The 20,998-nt window shown below is 36.6% G+C and overlaps 3 protein-coding genes across 6 annotated transcripts in view; all 3 read left to right on the top strand.

Annotated features, from left to right (window-relative positions):
- Positions 1–336: 336 nt before the first annotated feature.
- LOC100182337 lies at positions 337–4,040 on the top strand. Its single transcript, XM_002120277.5, has 6 exons — positions 337–607; positions 664–748; positions 1,467–1,666; positions 2,156–2,298; positions 2,721–2,851; positions 3,120–4,040. Exons 1-6 carry the CDS (start codon positions 429–431, stop codon positions 3,264–3,266), a joined length of 885 nt encoding a protein of 294 aa, XP_002120313.1. The 5' UTR covers positions 337–428; the 3' UTR covers positions 3,267–4,040.
- A 3,025-nt stretch (positions 4,041–7,065) lies between these two features.
- LOC100184702 (cGMP-dependent protein kinase 1) lies at positions 7,066–14,644 on the top strand. Of its 2 annotated transcripts, XM_018813480.2 has the most exons (13): positions 7,066–7,328; positions 7,480–7,542; positions 8,177–8,278; positions 8,484–8,606; positions 8,769–8,933; positions 9,715–9,900; positions 10,658–11,374; positions 11,608–11,720; positions 11,833–11,995; positions 12,410–12,550; positions 12,809–12,949; positions 13,263–13,382; positions 13,768–14,644. In XM_018813480.2, the coding sequence occupies exons 1-13, from the start codon at positions 7,095–7,097 to the stop codon at positions 13,918–13,920; spliced, it is 2,421 nt and encodes an 806-aa protein (XP_018669025.1). In that variant the 5' UTR covers positions 7,066–7,094; the 3' UTR covers positions 13,921–14,644. The 2 variants fall into 2 exon arrangements, with proteins under 2 accessions (XP_018669025.1, XP_018669026.1); XM_018813481.2 differs by lacking the exon at positions 7,480–7,542 and having other exon boundaries at positions 13,768–14,394.
- A 563-nt stretch (positions 14,645–15,207) lies between these two features.
- LOC101242013 (cGMP-dependent protein kinase 1-like) overlaps positions 15,208–20,998 on the top strand; it is an 11,581-nt gene continuing 5,790 nt past the window's right edge. For all 3 annotated transcript variants that reach the window (XM_004226453.4, XM_026835779.1, XM_026835780.1), the window contains exons 1-11: positions 15,208–15,621; positions 15,892–15,975; positions 16,096–16,209; positions 16,532–16,639; positions 16,703–16,867; positions 16,951–17,136; positions 17,473–18,174; positions 18,234–18,346; positions 18,874–19,036; positions 20,296–20,439; positions 20,767–20,907. In XM_004226453.4, coding sequence (XP_004226501.1) covers positions 15,430–15,621; positions 15,892–15,975; positions 16,096–16,209; positions 16,532–16,639; positions 16,703–16,867; positions 16,951–17,136; positions 17,473–18,174; positions 18,234–18,346; positions 18,874–19,036; positions 20,296–20,439; positions 20,767–20,907 — 2,112 coding nt within the window. In that variant the 5' untranslated portion in view covers positions 15,208–15,429. The remainder of the gene's footprint in view (positions 15,622–15,891; positions 15,976–16,095; positions 16,210–16,531; positions 16,640–16,702; positions 16,868–16,950; positions 17,137–17,472; positions 18,175–18,233; positions 18,347–18,873; positions 19,037–20,295; positions 20,440–20,766; positions 20,908–20,998) is intronic.

The raw sequence follows: 20,998 nt of genomic DNA, 5'->3' as shown, positions 1-20,998 counted from the left end.
ACCTATTGTGTTGAAATGAGAAGGAAACATTACACCTTCAGCGTTTGTTACTTTGTTTATGTTGGCGAATCCAGACTTCCCAATAGAATGACGTCAGCCCTGTGTTTCTGAGCATGAGTCGTCGAGCGAAACGAACGCCTTTTGTAGCAGAAAAGGAAATCGCGCTTTTCAAAAGCAGGCGATATCGTAAAGAGAAACGTTGCTCTCCGCGGTTTTAGCGGGACACGGTTGGAAAAACATGAGTAACTTGTCAGTCGAATAATTTGCAGGTTTATATTGATATATAGTTTGCTAAGTTTCAGTATGTGCTAATAAGTCTTCCGAAAAGTAGTTTAAAGAGAACTTAATCTAGTGAGACGTATTACATTATCAGGTACGGGGTTCCATTAGCCCGGTTCATAGTTATCAGATAACAAAAGCACTTGAGTATGTCGAGATTATCAAGTTTTGTTGTGCTTTGTTCTGTTTTGCTATCTGGACTGTCTTCCAATGCTGAGGACCCGCAGGATTTGTGTACAGATCTTAAATATGGTCTACTTGTACGAGGTTGTCAAGCCAGAATGATTGTTCAACTACAAAACTCGACCCGCCCTTTTGAAATTTGCCCGTGAGTGGCTATAATGTAGTTTTTTAAGCACCATCTTTACGCTAAGTGTTTTACAGTAAGCTGTTTGTTGAAGCCACCAAATGCATCGAACATGAAGTGAAACTTTGCTACGGGGGTTTGGGAGATGACGCTTATTTAAAGGTAATGTAAAATGACGGTAAAGTAACATGATAGGCTGTGGCCAATAATGGGAGTAATTGAAAACTACAGTACATTAAAGTAAGCCAGGGGCCGATTGGTGAACCTATCACTACCAATAGTAAAGTCTGTTATATAGGACTTTACTGGATCGTTATTGGACGAAAAGTGCGTGGTTTTGCATAGCCTACAGATATATGAACATAATAAAAAAATATCACCAATAAATCATTTTTTAAAGCCACTTTTTCTGCGAAAAATCTTTAAAGATATATCTGTCGGACATTTGAGAAGCCACGGATATTTTATATTTCTTGTACAGTAAGATAGGACATGTTTTCATTCACTTTTCTATCGTTCCCTTTTAAAGTAAACCAAGAATATTTACAGAATTTAATAACCATAGCGTCGCGACTTTAAAACAGCGATGGTAATTGTTCAAAACACAATCATAAGATACGAGATCCAGGTGCTAACAGTAGCCCGTTTTACCCCACAGTACTACATTATATGCATGTGTGCATGTCTGGAAAGCAAATGAGACTTCATCCAGTTTTAAGCGTTGGATAATCCATTTCTGAACGACTTACTATACTTTTATACTTATTGTGGGTGATGTCCTTGTCAAAACCTGAGATTTAAACCACATTGCGCCCTTTTTATACCCCAACACCCAGGAAGCTCATTAAGTTTTTTATGCGACTTATTGTTATCTTTTTAGGAAAAAGAACTCAAACTCCGTCGATTCGGCGACGTTAACCTACACTGTACAAAAGGTGGCCTTCGATCAATTGAATCTATAGTAACTAACGCTACGATATGTCCGACTACAATACCTGTAGAAACAAGCCAAATTCAAGGATGTGAGAGCCAGTTTTACTCGGAGTTTACAGATAACCCAGCAAACGAGCAGCTTTGCGAGTAAGTCGATTTTTAAGGTTAAATATACAGTACTGTAGGAAAAGATGCGATACCTTTAGCACATATATCCCAAAATCCTGAACTTTTTTTACGAAATAAAGTGTTTTTTTTTAACAATTCACAACGGTCTATAGGAGTCTTGAGGATACAGTTTTAATTCTTTGAATGTTCTTTGTTTACCAGAAAATAGGACCAGAAAATGGAATAAAAATGTGTCCCATCTCCCCCCTAAAAAACGTGTCCCATCTTCCTATTTGTTAGTTAGCAACGCCCCTTCAGTGCCATGAGGATACAGTTATATAAATCTGAAATATTTGTAATTTACTACCAATATAGGGACGATAAAAGATAAGAGAAACATGGACAATCCCCAACCTACTATATAAGAATATAATATAATGACCATACACATACAAATATTAATATACCCAACCACAATATTCAAGACCCGATGGTTGTGGTATACGTAACTGCTACCATGTATTTCAGCACTTATGCAAAAACACGGGTTTGTCAAAACGATATTTTGCTGTCGGTGTGCGGAACTGAGTTTATGGATCCAGATGGAATATTCCATAAAGAGATGAACCCAGCACTATCTGCAGATCTATATTGCCCTGATGTAACAAAAGGTTTATAACTAATGCCAATTTGTGTTTATTTGTAATCACTGCGTGGCGGAGCAACGACAGTCATTATATAACACGGATGCCATATTATTTTGGATAGCTCATTAGTGACTTACACTAACTATAACTTGGTTATACATTAGATCACAATTGAATATTCATTTACAATTTTTTATTTTTCGTTGGTATATGCCCCTTTGTGTGTCTTGTTGAATGACACATGCGCCCATAATAGCATTTCGCAGGGTCAACGACAATCTTTACAACACGGATGTTCTGTTTCACACACCTCGTGTCCGCTTACGTGTTACCATATACGTAACTTTGTTGGTAATTATTTTGTTTGTATACTACGATTTGAACGCACCAACAATAGTGGAACCACTACACAGGACTAATACTATATGTTTTCTATACCATTTAAGCTCTTCTGGATCAGTTTGACGTTATTGAAAAAGGAACAGGGCACGAAAAACCATCGTTACAAGTCATAATACCTATAGTTGTGATTGCATTGTTGATCACTGTTGGTTTAATCGCTGGCATCTGTTACATGGTAAGTTATAGTTTTGTAGTTTACGTCCTATAGCGTTGCTTGAATGATTGAATAAACGAGTAGTGGGCAACGATGGTCATCATAAGCCTGTATACGTATACGCTAAAGGGCGCCAAAGAGCAATTATGCGCGACGTATGAAACCGAATTCTCTCAAAATGCAAAAACACACATTGTTCATAACTACGAAAACTAAAAACAGCTAAAAAATAATTACTTTTTGAGGCTTATCCCGGACCCAACTTTATCTTTTTTTTCTATTTTTGCAGAGAAACCGCGACGACTCGGTGCCGAAAAAGAACGAAACTCAAAAGAAGGAAGAAAGTGGAGTGGTTGAGACACAACCGACCACAGTGGGCGAAGAGATGGTTCCTCTGTCTACATTGCACAATGATGATGGCATATCACCTGCTTGACCATGGGCCAACATGAACGATTGTCGGTTTTATAGTGCTCTGGGGTAAGATGGGATAACATTAGCACCTAAACCTCATATTTCTTGATCGTGTTTTAAACAATTAGCAACGCTCTTTTAACCTCGCGGGGGTTATAAAATTTTGTAAAATGTTATTTTTTACTTTACCAAATTGAACGAGAAAAAGAACGAAAAATTTCCCAACTTACCCCACCCTGTTATATTTTTATACAACGTTTCGTTTGCTACAGCGGTACTATCAACATTGTATGTTCCGTCCGCATGAATAAGCCGGAGGAATAATTTGAAAAATCGAATTTGTCCGACAGATTTTTGTATGATTCTTTGACCTGTGCGCAAATTAAATAAAACCGATTAAAAGAGATCTTATATTGGTTTAAAATTGATCCACGTAAGGTTGATCGTATTCTAATACTGTTTACGTTATATGTAATTTCTTTCATACATTGGCTCAATAAGCAAAATTTCGTTCATCGTATTCGAATTTATTTAAATCTAAAATGACTATAACAACTATTAAATTACACCTGATCTCAAACGTTTTTTTTTCTAAGAAATATGCCTCGTTTTTTCTGTATTCTATATCGTAGATCATACTGGTATTAAAACGACAGCAAACAGTAACAATTTACAACTCGTATACTTAACCGTAAACTTTATTGGCATTAAACTAGTACTAAAATAATATTTGACTCTGAATTTTCACACTAAGAATTTGGCCTTGTTGCAAAAAGTGCTAATACACATATATAGTGGAGTTTCATTAAGATACGTGCAAAGTTTTCAAGACAAGATATGTAAACACCCTAAATCCGCTTTACGTTTGTTTTTTTACAACGTTCAAAAAAGTCACGTAATTCCAATATTTAAGGCTTGATGAGTTTTTATCGGCCTGTATTTAGTTTTACAGCTGGAGCAATACCAAATAATCCTATTTGTTTTTTATTTTTCTGGTAGTTTCATACGATAGGTGCGAGTTTGCAACGTTTATGCCTGGACGTGAAAAATAAATTGCTTGTAGCTACACTCTTGGGAAATTACAATCACGTACACACATAATTGTCGGGAAGCTTCGGGTCAATACACTGATTAATCTCCAAAGATTCGTTCTAACCGCTGTTCGCACCCCAAGTGCGTAGGTAATTCGTTACAGTTTGTACACAGCTTTCGAATTTCACAGCTCATCGAGTAACTGACAGCAATGTAACCGCGTTGTTCGCCGTCGGTAAGGGTTAGTTGGGTTTTCATTTCGATATGCCAATCAATAAAGCCCGGCTGCAAAACAGCAACGTTCAGTCAGTTAGACAAGTTGCCCGAACGTAAAGTCATATTAAACTGGTTTATGTATGTTACAACTGCGTCGCTTTCGCTCGAGTTCGACATGGAATATATAACAAGCAATTTTCCAGGAGAGATTTTTTGGTATTTTACATGAAATAAATATGCGAAATTTTGCATCTGGAACCTGTACGCACGTTATAAGTCACCATGGTTTACTAACCAGCTTTGTGTAGCGTCAGCACGGCCCTTTGCTGAAGGCAAGCTCAGAAATCGATTAAATTAACGGCGGTCCAGGTGGCCCTTTAAAATAACAAGGGGTACGTGTAAAAAAACATAAAATTCGAAGAGTTGAAACTATGTAGAAAGAATTGATGCGAACTGTTGCATTCTGCGAAATCCTGCTGGGCTACACGAAGATAATTGGGATCCGCGGCGCCACAGAACGAAGCAAGTCAATGTGTTATCAGACGGCAGCTGCATCTACATAGCTTATATTAAAGCAAAATTCTTACAGAGGGATTTAGGGCGGCCTAAGTAGAAAGTGGGGTGTAAGTAGTGTAGCTAGTTTCATACACTAAGCATGTAAGTCGGCTGTATACAGTTTAAGAGGATTTACTGCATCGCTAAGTAACGGAATGTTGTTTTGGATGATTAAAGTTTAATTAATACACACAGGAAATTTGATTGTAATAGTTAGTTTTTGATGGTGGCAGTTAAAGCTATACCAACAGACTATTTCAGCAGTTATAAATGATCGCTATAGTAACACATACAGTGTCATACCCTTAACGACAATGTTCTGTTTATCTTTTCCGTAATCGTATAGCAAATATAGGAAGAAATTGCTTCATCACCGGTTTATACGCAGGATATATGGCGAGCTAGTGTAATGTGTACTCTTATGTCATACACCGCAGTAAAAGACAAGCTAGAAGGTTTAATTGCGTCCATAGTTACGTAAGAGGACGAGTGAGTTTGGGGCGCACGAACTAATAAAGAATAACCCAATTTCCAGGAAGAGAAATCTACCGCCCGCAAAATTTGCTCTGTGTCACACATTAACCAGCTATAATGCTGGAGCGGTACAAACACAACAAAGCAATCATTAAAGATAACCCAGACATATACGTTCATAACTTCCCATTGTGTGGTTTAATAACTCGTAGGGCCAGGCCGTGGAGTATTTTTTACAGGAAGGACACATAGTGTTTATAGAAAAATCAAGGTTTTAAGAGAAGGTATATAATGCTTATTTGTTGAGTATAGGAATGCTTATTTTCGATCTTTAATCTAGTAATATAAAATTAGGATTCGGATTTTCCTAGATTTTTAGTTTTCCCAATAAAATTAGATTGGCGTATAGGCTTATTTTGTTGCTGTTTATTTTTATACAAGGTGTATTTGTTCAATATGTATATATATATATAATGTACTGTTGATACTCTGTTGTACAGGTGTACAGTCTAGTCAGGGTTTACAGCAACGCTATGTAATACCTATAACAGTGGATGAAAGAAAGTGCTAACAAGAAGCTAATATGCCAAAATCGATATCAAAATAACATAATGGGAAGGAAATAAGTCTATTAGAACGCACACGGTTATTGACCGAAGTAATAAGCGAGTAATGTCCAGTCAGAAGCAAGGCTAAAGTAATACGGTCCACTGAGACGAAAGACAGAGATTTGTTTTGCGAGGGTGAAATATATGATAAGTCTAGGGCTGAAATTTACCTTTTAGTTTTGAATATAGTACGATCGGGTAAGATAGGAAATGGTTTCGTTCTCTTTTCTCGTGCTACATTTGATAATAAACAAATATTGTGAGAATTATAGAGGGCTAGGGAAAGACGGGACACCTTAATCACATAATGGTAATCGTAAGGATACGGTTTATGACTCTTTGAATGTTCTTTGTTTACTACCAAATGGGAGGAGAAAATGGAATGAAAAGGTATCCCATCTTTCCCACCCACTATACATAACCTTAGCTCCGCGACGCGGGTTAAAAATATTTAATTTGGTTCCTTACAGTAACCCATTTTACTACACTATGTATATAAAGTTAAAATAATGTACCAGAAGGCTAAATATCCAAACACGCGCACATGTAAGTAGACATGGAAAGGAACGAAATGATTGAATGCATTGGGCAATATATGAATTAATCATGAAGGTCCAATATATAAAGCTAGATGTTTGTAAAAGAGTCGCTCTTCAATCAATACTAAAAGAAATAAAATACGACCTGGCACGGGTGATCACGGTATAGTTATACGCAGTACAGTTGGAAGAACTGCCAACCATACATAGTCAGGCGCAGGTGTTAAAACATATAAATTGATGAGATTTATTTTTTTTCACAAATTTTTGCACAAAATTATGTTTTGCTCTCGGTCAGATTAAATCACAGACGGCAGTTATTTTTGAATTACATGAATTAAAATGTGTTTAGTTCCAATACGACGGGTGACAAAAATTGATTTTTTGTTACAGAACTAGTACATGGTACATTAGGATTTTTGAAATATGCCGTGCAAGTGCTGGCCCTTTAAAAAACACCATGACGTTTCGAATCCGGGCGATCATGGGCATAACGGTGAAGGCCCACAAACTTACAGGTTTACCAGCAGAAGCGATGCCCAGCCTACCTATGTAAACACGGAAGGCGATAATGCGAGAAAAGATGAAATTATTATGGAACTCACCACCAAAAATGAAAGCCTTAAACGCATAGCCAACCAAGCTACTTTGGACATGCAGGTAAAAAAATGTCAGCGGTTTTTTTTTCAAAAAACATAACTTTATTTTTGTAAAAGTTTATATAAAACTCGCGGCGTTTTTTTTTGGTACTACTCACGCCATGTTTGTGTATGTTGGTGTACTATACAACTCATTTATACTCGCATTCAAGTTGGTGAAAGACAGAACTAAGAATGTTGAAACAGAAGTGATTCAATTACGAAGAACGAATGAGGTAACACCAGGAATAGAACGTACCGTCTTCACTTTACCACCGTTTTTAATATCTGCACATTCACTTTTAATCAGCTATTTCTTTACCTTTGTTTGTTACCACATAGAAAGTTATGAGCCACAGTGTCTCTATGTTAATGCACTAATCAATATAATGTTTTATCACGGTTTCAATCATATACACACTGTACCAGCACTGTACAAATTCGTCAATTGCAATTAGGACTTCATAACTCTCTAACAAAAGAAACTCTACTTTAAATAATTTAAATATTTGTCGTTTGTTTTGTAGCTTATATGTTTGTACAAATTAAACACTCCTAATTTTACCTGTCGTCGTTGCTTTTAGCTTATGTTGTACCAGCAATGCGTATCAGTATAATACTTTTCCTAACATGATTAAATATTTAATAGATTTCCGGATCGAATGTCTTGTGTATACAAGTTGACAGAATAATTAATCCGATTGCTGTTTTATGACTGTTTGCGTATTGGACAGTTTGTTTAGCGAGCTTGCTAATCGGTCATCTGAGCCACTCCTTCGTAACATATGTGTTCGTTAAAACATAATTTTATTTGTTTGACCAACTGTCCATTTGGACAAGCGAAACTATTCCTTACCCTTTGATTTTTAGGAGTTGGAAAAAAATCGAAAAAAACTTGAGAAAGAACTCGACCATAAAGATCAAGAGATCGAAAAATTAAAAGAAATATTGGAGTCCATACGCTCCAACAATGTAAGATCCAGCTAGTAACTATTGGCAAGCCTGTAAGGCCTATATAGGATTTATTGATCCAATGTTTTAAATGGTTCTGGGTATAGGCCTAACCGTTACGCTGTCTTGGTATTTAGGAATAGTGTCATGAAATATTAAATGCATTATGTATAAGACGTTGCAGAAACGATTAAAACACGCGTTTAATTACTGTTTTCGTGTGCAGCAAAATACAGGACCCAAAAACAACAGAAAAAAGAAGAATGTTATTGTTGGGTCGAAAGTGGAAACACATGTCGAATTGAAAAAGCACCAGAAAACACCAGAACAGAAAAAGTTCTTAAAAGAGGCGAGTACATGAGATATATGTGATGCTTTCAAGTGTAAAATTTTAATGCATATTTAAATTATGTGTTTGTTAGTGATAAAGCTATTCACGTCTACATTCGTTTTTATCGTTGACTTTTTTGTCGTAAGTTTTAGCACTAATTTTGCTTTACCTCTACTGCAGGCAATTCTCCGAAATGATTTTTTGAAGAAACTGAGCGAAGAGCAAATAAATGAAATGATAGATTACCTACAAAGAAGTCTTCCGCAAAACGATATTTTCATTAAAGAAGGAACGAACGGAGATAGATTATACATTCTAGAATCTGGTGAACTTGACGTCACACAGGTATTTTATTACGTCACACAGCGAGCAAACGAACTGTGGTAAACGCGTTATTAGCTGACTAAATAAACTACGCTGCGATCACGAACAAATATAATAAAGATAACGGCAAAGTCACAGTTTATTTAAAGGGCAATGAACCAGCTTACACATAAATCTCATATTTCATATACTAATATAGCACGACCGCTGTATAGGACCTCACCCTTATACAACTAATGCGGTTAAATTCGATATTCCAATGTATAGCTATACCTATTCCTATTAATTTCATACTTGAGTACTCACAGTTTAAAACCAGTTTATATATTTCCTCTGTCTCTGTGTCTCTGTGGTCAGAACAGCGAACTTGTGAAATAAAAGTCACATTAACCTTTTTGTTAACTACTCCTACAACCATTTTTGCAACATATTTTTTGTGTGGCACCTATACAAAGTAGCTACAAGGTTCTGTGTACTGTTATCCAATTCATTCGTTGTGTGGTTACAATGGATGTTTTGTGTTGAGTCTTTAATAGGAATACCTCATGGAATAACGAGAACGCTAGTTTCGGAAACAATATGCTATCCATTCACTTATATACAGCAAAATTAGCATTGCCTTGAAAATGTCCATATATTGCTCTTCAGCTGTTTATTAATGTTTTTAGTCAGTCGTATTGTTTACAAGTTTCGGAAACAATACGTTAATCATTCACTTATAAAGCAGAACTAGCATTTCTTTGAGAAATGTACTTAATTTCCTCTTCAACTAATGTTTTAAATGACTCATATTTTTACACAGGGTTCAACGTACCTTACAACCATGAAAGCAGGTTCTGTATTCGGGGAGTTAGCAATCCTATACAACTGTAAGAGAACCGCTACTGTCACAGCAAAGACACCAACCAAAATCTGGATGCTTGAGAGAAGTGTTTTCCAAAATATTATGATGAGAACTACGAACACGAAACGCACAGAAATAGCTGATGTAAGCTGACTTTTATTTACCTTTTTAGTCATGCTAAGCAGGCAGAAATAGTTACGCAATAATTACTTGTTCAGGGACGTTGTCATGACGACAGTCGTCCGCGCTGTCTGTCGTTGTCTTGCCTATACTGAGAAGTAATGACTAAAATCATAAAGTATAATTTCGACTATAGCTTATCAGTGCTCAAATAAAGTATAATACTAAAACTAATGGTACATTTACACGTTATCCCGACGACGACCATTCACATAATAATAAAAACTGTTGCTAAAACAACCATAGGCCTACAGAGCAACAGTAGCCTACAACGTGGACTAACACATTCCATACAAATAGCACTAAAATGTCTGCAAGAACCTGCAGCACGCCCCAATTATGCGGCGGCACAAAAGTCGGTATAACTCGCCAGTAATTATTAGTAAGACAAGTCGGCGCCCAAAAGATTAATCAAACCTACACAGTACGCAAGATCAGTTAAAAACAAATCAAGTGCATATTCCTGTACGAACACACTGACGCAAAGCAAAACTTTGTCATTGAAATTGCTGCACACATATCATAACGTATATAGAATATCACATAGGACAATCTAACATAATTTAACTGATACGAAAGAATTCGCATTTAAAAACTCGTATTTCACAATGTTGAATGATAAAGCTAAAATTGAAGTTTGTGTGTTTGTTATCATGATCGTTGTGACGGAAAAGATGTATTTGCATTTAAAGTCAAGATTCAAGTAACCTATTTTATACAGGCGCTAAGAAAAGTTCCAATCCTGAAACAAATCAGCAACTCAAAGTTAGGGAAGATTACCGATGCTCTTGAAGAGGACACCTTTCATCAAGGAGAGTATATCATCCGGGAGGGTGAGAGCGGAGAGACATTCTACATCATCCTGGAAGGAGAAGTTGATGTCACGACTCAGAGTAAAGAGTACAGCGACAGTACTGAGGAACCGAGTCTCGCAGAGACATTTATTCGCACTCTGCGGAAAGGAGATTATTTCGGTGAAAAAGCCTTGCGAAGTGAAAGTGGGATTCGTGGAGCAAATGTTATTGCTAAAAGTACAGTCGTACGGTGCAGGACTCTTGATAAGAAACCGTTCTTGCAACTCATCGGTAACTTAGCCGATAAAGACTGGGATGCCCATAACAGTATTAGCAGCAGTGGCAGTAACGGTAGCGGGGTTACTTTGCGCCCCCCCAGTAGCACGATGTCTAGCAAATCACCCGCGCTTGGTGCGGCAAGGAAATCAACTGGAAGATTAATTATTGATGCGCCAAGAATGGCCCGGCCATCCAGCACACTTCTTGATCTGCCACAAAAAAGGCTGCGCCATTCTTTCGAGGGAATAACTCTTAACGATTTCGAGTTTGTTGGAGTGTTAGGTGTTGGCGGGTTTGGGCGTGTGGAACTTGTTCGCTTCCGAGACAAACCGAATCAAAACTTTGCATTGAAATGCATGAAAAAGGTAAATATATCATGTTGGGTGCAACATGTACGCTTTTTAACTGACATTCTTTCTTATATCTTTTATTCAAAGCGTTTTTAACAACTGTCCTTTTGCTGTTAATTCCCTCTCTTCGTTCTTTAAAAAAAAACAAGATCTTCGTTATCGTTTTCGAAGAGATAAATAAAAATGATGTTGTGTTACGTTACGTCAAATGCAAGCATGGTAACATTAAAGTCTTTATTGTGTTTCAGACACATATCGTGGAAACAAAACAAGAGGAGCATATTTACTCCGAGAAGAGAATCATGAGAGATTCAGATTGTCCATTTATTGTCCAGTTGCACCGTACATTCAAAAACGACAGGTGAGGTTTTGATGGGGACAAGGAAAGTCCCATATTGCCCCACAACATGTCCCTTCTTACCTCACCCTACTTAACTTCAACGTTAACTCCTTGTATGTTTAAATTTCACCAGGTATGTTTATATGTTGATGGAGGCATGCCTTGGCGGGGAACTGTGGTCCAAGCTTAGAGATGATGGATACTTCGATGACAGCAGAGCTCGTTTCTACACGGCTTGTGTGGTTGAGGCTTTGGAATACATGCATCTCCGTGGGATCGTTTACAGAGATTTAAAGGTTTGTTTGAAGAGCACTCGCTTTACATAATATAGCAGGGTGGGGGGAGACGGGACACCTTTAGCACATAATATCCGAATATACTGATCGTGTTTCAAACAATTAAAAACGGTCTATGGGAGTCGTGAGGATACGGTTTTATAATTATTTGATTTTTTTGTTTACCATCAAATAGGACGAGAAAATATAATAAAAATGTTTCACCCTTCCCCACCCTACTATAATTCTTCATAAGGTACTTATTATTTGTGCTAGAGACGCACTTTTACCAAAATGTATGGAAGGTTGTGAATCCTTGTAACGACTCGATCGATATTTCTTTTTGACTTGCTGGCCGTTCGTTTGGTCATTATTACGTTTATTACGCATTGACGGCGAAAACGAAATCGAAAATTTAATATGTTCTCTTGACAGCCGGAGAATTTATTACTGGACTCCAGAGGATACGTTAAAATTGTTGACTTTGGTTTTGCTAAGACTATTAGCCATGGAGAGAGAACATGGACATTCTGTGGCACACCTGAATACGTGGCACCAGAAGTTATTCTAAACAAGGTATAAATATATATAAGTTTGTCAGCGTTTCAGGTATTAGTTACATCGCATACTAAAATGTATACCGTATTCGAAAAGATAATTTGTGTACTTTGTAATTATCACCTGTGTTTGTTTTACGTGGGCACAGGCGAATGAGTACATTGTGAGTTATGTACAAATATGGGGAACTCCGTAGCATAAAGTGGCAAAAAGTAATTTATTTTAACAAATTTCCAAATACTTTTTAAACCCTCCGAAACTATTTTTACTATATAGGGTCACGATATAGCGGTGGATTACTGGGCGTTGGGAATTCTTATATTTGAAATGTTGACGGGAAATCCACCATTTAACTCCTCCGATGCGATGAAAACGTACAGAATGGCGCTAAAGGGAATTGACGCTATTGAATGGCCGGTAAATCTGTTTATAAATAAGCTAACATCCTTTATTTTTCTCGCATGTTGGGAAAACTAATTATTTTAATACTGTGTTATGTTTGGTACACCCCACATCCCCAAGTTAGTAAGCATATCAATTTGTCAGTGAATGTGTTTTCCTGTATGGCTTATAATTTAGACATCCAGTTACTCAATATGTGGTCATGCCATTTTTTTAAGAACGCACACGTTCACAATAAGGGACCTGTATATGGTCGACTACTGTGCCTGGCGAATGAAGCCATTTTTCACTAAACTATATTGTTAAGCATACCTTTTTTGTGTTTCAGTTAAAAATTAGAAAAACAGTTCAGAACTTAATACGAAGATTATGTCGTGAGAACCCTGCGGAACGTATTGGGAATTTAAAAGAAGGAATCAAGGAAATTCGAAATCACCGTTGGTTTGCGGTAAAAACATATATTACTTATACAACTGTAATATTTGAAAAATGTAGTTTGTATAGTGTTACGTGGTGTGGTGTTTTGACAATTAGGTATTTGTTATAAATGTGTATTGTAGCGTGGGGTAAGATGGGATATGTTTTCATTCTCTTTTCTTATCTCATTTGGTAGTAAAATAAAATATGGATGTTATGTGCTAACAGTATATGCTTACTTACCCCGCAGTACTATAGTTTGTTTTTATCCCAATTTTTAGCGATGTGTACGCATATGTCAAATCGAATAAAATAAAATTTAAATTAACATGTTAACCAACCAATCGCCTACCCCACATTATTAGCTTTATTCTGTGTGTTAGTTTATTATTTCAGGTCAAACGGTATTTTTGCAGGGATTCCATTGGGAGGGCCTGAGAAAAGGAGAATTAAAAGCACCATATATTCCTGAGATAACTGACGCGTCGGATTTGAGAAATTTTGACCGTTTTGAAAGAGAGGACGAAGTGGTGGAAAAAGAATTCTCCGGATGGGATAAAGATTTTTAAATCAATGTTTTTTTTGGGCGCACTTGTTTTAGCATGTTGTTATACTTCAGTCAGAACAGTTTTCATCGATTTTATTTGTTTTTTTCGTTTTTTTTTGTGTCGTGATCAGATTCAGAGCGAAGAAATGCGTTTGAACCGTTTCTGCCTCTTTTAAATTGTTCTTCATTTCCATGCAGCCATATTTGCACTTTCCTAATTGAAATCTTCAGATTTGGTGCCTGTGACCTGGTATATGTATATTCTAATTCTTCAACGTATAAAAATCAATGATAAAATCAAACTAACGACTGAATGTGTCTCTTTTAAATTATTTTGTTCCAATTTTCCGTTTTAAAATATTTTGTTGTTTTGTTAGACTCTGTTATCAAAATGCACTGTTTTCGTTTGTGGCACTACTCAGTTTATTCTTACAACACGTTCGTTATCACATATACCTGACATTTGCGCGTAACTTGACATTTGAACAAGCTTGAACGCAATTTCTGATTGACGTCAAACATACCCGTATGACGTCACAATATGGCAAACTTTAACTTGACAGTATCATTTATGGCAGGCTTTATTTATGCTTACTGATTTTTTATTCCGTCGTACAAGATATGTTATGTACTGTTGTAGACAATTTCTTTTACGCGCTCGGATTTCAACAAATATTTCAAGGGATATCAGCTAGCTTTGCAGTTTTTATGTACAGTTTATAAAGTAAAGGATGACATGCAATTTTCGTGTACATGATTACACATAACTTCAGCAGAAGCTATTAAAAACCTTATTGCCTGAAATATTACGTTCACATACTGTAGCAGGAGTTTATACATCCTATGCTTACATAGGTTTACGTATTCATAGCCTACTAGTACAAAAGACTGATGTTTGTTTAAATAGGGCTCTATAGGCCACATTTACGATGTTGTTGGATCTTTCAGCAATATTTTTCTACATTAAACTATATGTTAAAAAATGTACGGTTAAACTAGCGGGCTTTGTTATAATTTTCACACCGGCGCAATAAGCTTCGGCCTGGTGCTACACTGTAGCATGGTAAATATACATTCGATGTATAATATTGACAGATGAGCTAAAACAGTAACGTAGCTTGGGTGAGGCGGAGCAGCGCCTTTTCCGCAATGAGAGGCCTCAGTATCGAGTGTTTGCTTTAATCATCGCTCTTTCGATATTTCTTTCGCCCAACGGGTTCGGTTTAGCCGAGTTAATTGGCTCAGAGACAGGTAAATATTTAACAGACCGTCCGCGAAGTTTATAAGAACGATATCCATTTATATATCTTTTACTTATTGCTCGGCGCAACCTAGTTTGCTTGGAACAATAGGTGTGACCTTGTGTGTGGAATGACATGACAGCGTGAGCAGAGTGTGGCTCATTGGTTCAACAAATTAAAATTTACGAGCAGTTCTAACTTTCATTGTCAAGTACACTTTACTAGACAGCACAAGAGTTACGAGGCTTCCGATGTTTTCTTAACTGTAATTAGGTTCTGGCAGAAGCAAAATGCCTTGCTGTTGGTTCTTTTGGCCGTGCAGAAAAAAACAAGGCAGCGATTTGGAAAGTGCTGGAAGATTTGAACTAAGTTCTGGAACCACAAATGGAGGATTTACACCAACAGAGGAAAACGAAACAGTTTTTGCAAGCAAAAACGGCAGTGGTCAGAAAAGCATCCAAAAACTGGAACAGGAACTTAAGGTGGTAACAAATTGTTTATACAACCTAAGCATTAATTTTATTTATTACTGTGGCTGTGGGGTTAGATGGGTCACTGTTGGCGTCTAAACCCTCTATATTTCCTTAACGTTTTTAAACAATTACCAACGCTTTTTTAAAATCGCGTGGCTACGTTTATATAGTTCTGTAAATATTCTTTGTTTACTATACTACATGAAACGACAAAAGCGAATGAAACCATATCCCATCTTACCCCACTTTCATATATATATGTATTTATACAACAATCAGGTACAAAAAGAAACCAAGCAACAAGTTTTACTTGAGTTGGAAAATGTGAGGATGAAATTGGAAACTGCGAAGGAAGAAAGAGAGGTATATATATAATATATTTAACACAGAAAAATAAATTTTAAAAGAACAAATGAAAAACTCAACAAAGACACATGTCTTTTCATATTTATACAGTTTAATTCGATTATTTGAAAAATACAGCGAATGCAGAAGGTTATACAGAAACTGCGGAAGGAATTGCAATCAGCTAATAACCAGTTGGAAAAGAAATCCAACTACTTGCAATCTATACAAAAAATCACGGATGTGGAAGGGGTAGGTTGTTTTTACATGTCAGAAATAAACGACATATATATACCTCCAAATGAATGTATAATTTATTTACCCTCGTGTGGTGGGACAAGGACAGTTGTTAAATAGCACGGGTGTTCTGTTTAGTACACCTCGTGTGCAAGCTTATTTACGAGTAACAACGTATATGTAGCTTTTTCGGAGATTTTAATGACCATGATAGCGACGACGCGTGTGATGGAACCAGAGTACCTTTTTATAGGTTAGAGATGGTCGCTTATACCATTGTGTACGACCCGGGATGTCTGTTTTTTTGACTTTATAAGCATGTGTTTCTTGCTTTTAGAAAGAGACACATAAACGACGACAAGCGGTTCGAGGACACCATGCTACAGTTCCACCAAAGTTACAAAAGACAGAAAAAAGTCAACCGCTCAAAGATTTGTTGAAAAGGGTTAGTAAACTCTTAACATTAAGATCTCAAATATAAAGTTATATGGAAACTTATATGTGGCAGGCAATTCAACAAAACGATGTTTTATGCAATCTAAATGAAGATCAAATTGATGCAATGATAGAACATATGCAAAGAGCTCTGCCCTCGTCAAATGTATTTATTACCGAAGGAACGATCGGTGACCGTCTGTACGTTCTCGAGACTGGAGAAGTGGAGGTCACACAGGTAAAATAATATCTATGATTAATCATTTATTATATGCGGGTATAGGTCATTGAGTATTATATTTTCAATATTTATCTTTTTAGAACTCTAAATATTTATGCACATTGACTGCTGGGTCAGTGTTCGGTGAAATTGCAATCATGTACAATACGAAAAGAACCGCAACTGTAACAGCAACATCAGCAACTAAAGTGTGGATGCTTGAGCAAAGTGTATTTCATTATATCATGAAAAATGTGGCGGACACTCAACGCCAAAAAGTTATGGAAGTAAGAAAAATAAAACTAGCGCTGTTGTGTTGAATGAATGAATGATGAATGTGACCCATACAACTCGTGCCCGCTTACCAGTTAGGCTACCACGTATGCAACTTTGTAACTGTTTTTTTTGTATGGCTGACAATTAAGATTACTCATTAGTGGCCACTGGGTTGGAAGAATTGCCGTTAAGTAACTAGCCAAAGAACGCATATACGCCCAAAACGGTAGTGACTATATTTAAGGAAGGCGCGCTAACCAACAAGCTGTGCCAATGTGCCGACAAAAAAAACATTATGACGTTAGTTTTTATCGGTATACTAATAATTAAACCAATATTTCAAATAGGTGGTAAAGAAAATACCTGTCATACGAAAAATCCGTACAAGGAAACAGCAAGTGGAAGTAGTGGACGCTCTGGTGGAAGAAACATTTAACAGAGGCGACTACATTATTCGCCAAGGAGATATGGGAAGCAGTTTTTACATATTGGTCGAAGGAGAAGTAGACGTAACATCTACTGGCAATGCGTCAAGTGATGGTGAGGGCAAAGGCGAACATTTTATTAGGAGTTTTGGAGCAGTAAGCTATTTCGGTGAAAAAGGTCTTCGAAACAACAGTGGGACAAGAGAAGCGAATGTGGTAGCAAAAAGTAAAGTCGTCAAGTGTCTTAGTCTAGACAAAAGTGTATTTAGCAGACATATCGGCGAACTTGCGGACAAAGATTGGGACGCTATTGATGAAAGAGCGTCCAGCAAAATTTCAAACCGGCCGTCAAACAAGCCGTCGAACAAACCCTCCAAAATGAAATATAGAAAATCTACTGATGGTAACTTACAACCTGAGTCACGACGTGGAAGCCACATTTCGACTTTAAGTACATTTGTTGAACTTCCGACGAAACGTCAGAATCCAGAATACGAAAATATTCAACCATCAGATTTGGAATGTGTTGGTATTTTGGGCGTTGGTGGATTCGGTAAAGTGGAGTTGGTGCGCTTTAAACACGAGCGTAAAGATAAGAGCTACGCGTTAAAATGCCTCAACAAGGTACTACATTGGCATAAAAAAAATAGTTTACATTTAAACGTATTCTAAAATCCTTACAGGCGGATTATGAAGGAACAACTCAAGAAAATTACCACATGTCCGAGATTGACATTATGTCGACGGTCAGATGCCCATTCATTGTTGAGCTGTATCATTCTTTTGAAAATGAAAGGTACCCTACTTGTTAAAGAATGTGTTTGCTAATTGAAAGATAAACAGACTAATCGCATTTTAAAAAATGTGTTGGAAATGTACATTGTACCTATAACTGGTTAATGATCAAACTTTTATCCTCAAAGCGTGTTGGTTTAATCTTTTATCTGTTCACTTAAATGCGCAATGCAAACTGTCTTAAATTGGGTAACATATATTGTTGTTATAACTGAAGGCCCAAAATACTGAATTTTATATAATAGGGTGGGCTAAAGTAGGAGTGGGGTAAAATAGGACACTTCGGTTTCTTTCGTTTTTTTACGTTCTGTTTGGGACCAAACAAAGAATAGGTATAAAAGTATACACTATTGTATTTCCGACGTATGTGAACTCCCGTATAAAGTCTTGCCGGGTAGCAGAAGAAACGTCGGAAACACACTACTTTTTATTTTATACCAGAGGAGCCGCAAAAATATTATTATTTGTACTGTGGGGTAAAATGGGATACTGTTATCACCTACATCCCATATTTTCCTATTCTTTTAGGTATAACTATATGCTAATGGAAGCTTGTTTGGGTGGAGAGTTATGGACGAAGTTGAGTCTGCGAGGAAAATTCGAAGATCGAGAAGCAAGGTTTTATGCAGCTTGTGTGATAGAAGCATTGGAATACCTACATGGCCATGGAATAGCCTATAGAGATATTAAGGTATTGTATCATACAATTTGTTGGACTTGTTTTTTGTCTGTTACGTATTTCGTAGCACCAGATCCTGATTGTGTATTTCATTACACAAAAATCGGCAGGATTAGATTCACAGTATTTATTACAGAGGCATTATGGTATTAATGATAAAAAGTGTAGCGGTATATAATATAGTGGGATGGGGGAAGATGGACAACTTTCCATGCTATTATCTCGTCCCATTTGGGAGTAAACAAAGAACATTCAAGAATATAAAAAATGTTTTCTCCGACTCCCATAGACCGTTGTTAGTTGTTTAAAACACGATTCGGATATTTGGATATTATGTGCTTTTTTGTTGGTTTCCGTTTTCTCCAAACCTACTATACAATCTGTTATCTTTTCATACCACCATATCCTTACTTACAGTATTTCATTACACAAAAATCGCTCTGCTCTATATGAGCACCAGATCAGGATTAGATTGACGAAATTTAGAGACATTATGGTATTGATGATAAAAATACGTCGCGTTATATAATATATAGTTCTGTGGGGTAAGAAAGGACACCTTTAGCACATAATATCTAAATATCCTGGTTTAAACATTTAACAACGGTCTATGGAAGTCGTAAGGATACGGTTTTATAATTCTTTGAATAATCTGTGTTTACTACCAAATAGGACAAGTAAATAGAATGGAAAGGTGTCCCATCTTCTCCCATCCTATACTATATATGGGTGTAGTACATTAGCCATTACAAAGAACACTATCAAAACCAAACGGCCTTGACAATAATTCAAACGATATATTGTATGCATAGGGTGCTCGACTGATATAAAATACACTTAGGACTAAAGGGCTGTGACAATATTTAAAATTGACTTGCTGTCAATGCACAAGCTATACTCGACTGAAATTTCGTAACAAAACGTCGACTCATTTTTCAAGACAAAAAGCTGTTTCTGAGCTTGATCTATTTGATGTTTATAGGCAACCTCGTTGTCCACACACACATATACCAGTCAATATGTAACTGAGCAGTTATATAGAATGCAAATAACGCTGTGCCTTCATTGTTATAGTAAACAAAGGATATTTACAGAATTAATATATAACCGAATCCCCGCGACTCTAAAACAGCGTTATTAAATGTTAAAAGCATATTTAAAAAACATGGGTTTATAGTGCTAATAATAACCCATCTCACCCCACAGTACTATACAGATGTATCCCAAAAAGCGATTTTGTTTTGCATTTAACCTACGTTTTATTATTGCAGCCAGAAAACTTGGTATTAGACCAACACGGTTACGCGAAGTTAATCGACTTGGGTTTGGCGAAAAAGATGGAAACACACAGTGAGAAAACATTCTCTGTGAGCGGAACTGCGGCTTACATGGCCCCTGAAGTTCTACTTCATACTGTAAGTAACAAATATTCCTTTTCTTACAGTATTTTCTTACAATTTTATATTTTATTGTGCAAAAGCTATTTTTCCACACCGGTTGAAAATAACTTGTAATTTAAGTACCGAATGGGAAATCCCCTGAAAGCAGTACATAATTTTAAGTTAAATTCTACGTCATCAGTCATCAATCTTGTTTAACATAATCACCAATTGGATAATTTAAAAGATTCAAATCACATTGTATTTCTGTGATTGTATGTATTTAAAGTATTTGAACTAATTTATTTTATATTTTGGAAAATTTTGAGTTTACAAAACTTTAATTTGCAACTACATTTTTAGGGCCATGACATGTCAGTGGATTACTGGGCACTTGGAATTTTAATATTTGAATTCCTTGCTGGCTATCCACCATTTAATGATAAAGACCCTGGAAAAATGCATTTGCAAATCACGAAAGGCATCGAACGAGTACGATGGCCTGTAAGTGTTGTAAAAATTTCTGTTTCTTTCTGCTTAGACTTTGTGACTGGATATACATTTATTTATGTATAGTAGGGTGGGGGAAGATGGG

Source organism: Ciona intestinalis, chromosome 9, assembly GCF_000224145.3.
Source record: "Ciona intestinalis chromosome 9, KH, whole genome shotgun sequence".
Lineage (NCBI taxonomy): Eukaryota > Metazoa > Chordata > Ascidiacea > Phlebobranchia > Cionidae > Ciona > Ciona intestinalis.
The sequence above is the reverse complement of the archived record's forward strand: the minus strand, read 5'-3'. Positions and strand labels throughout refer to the sequence as shown.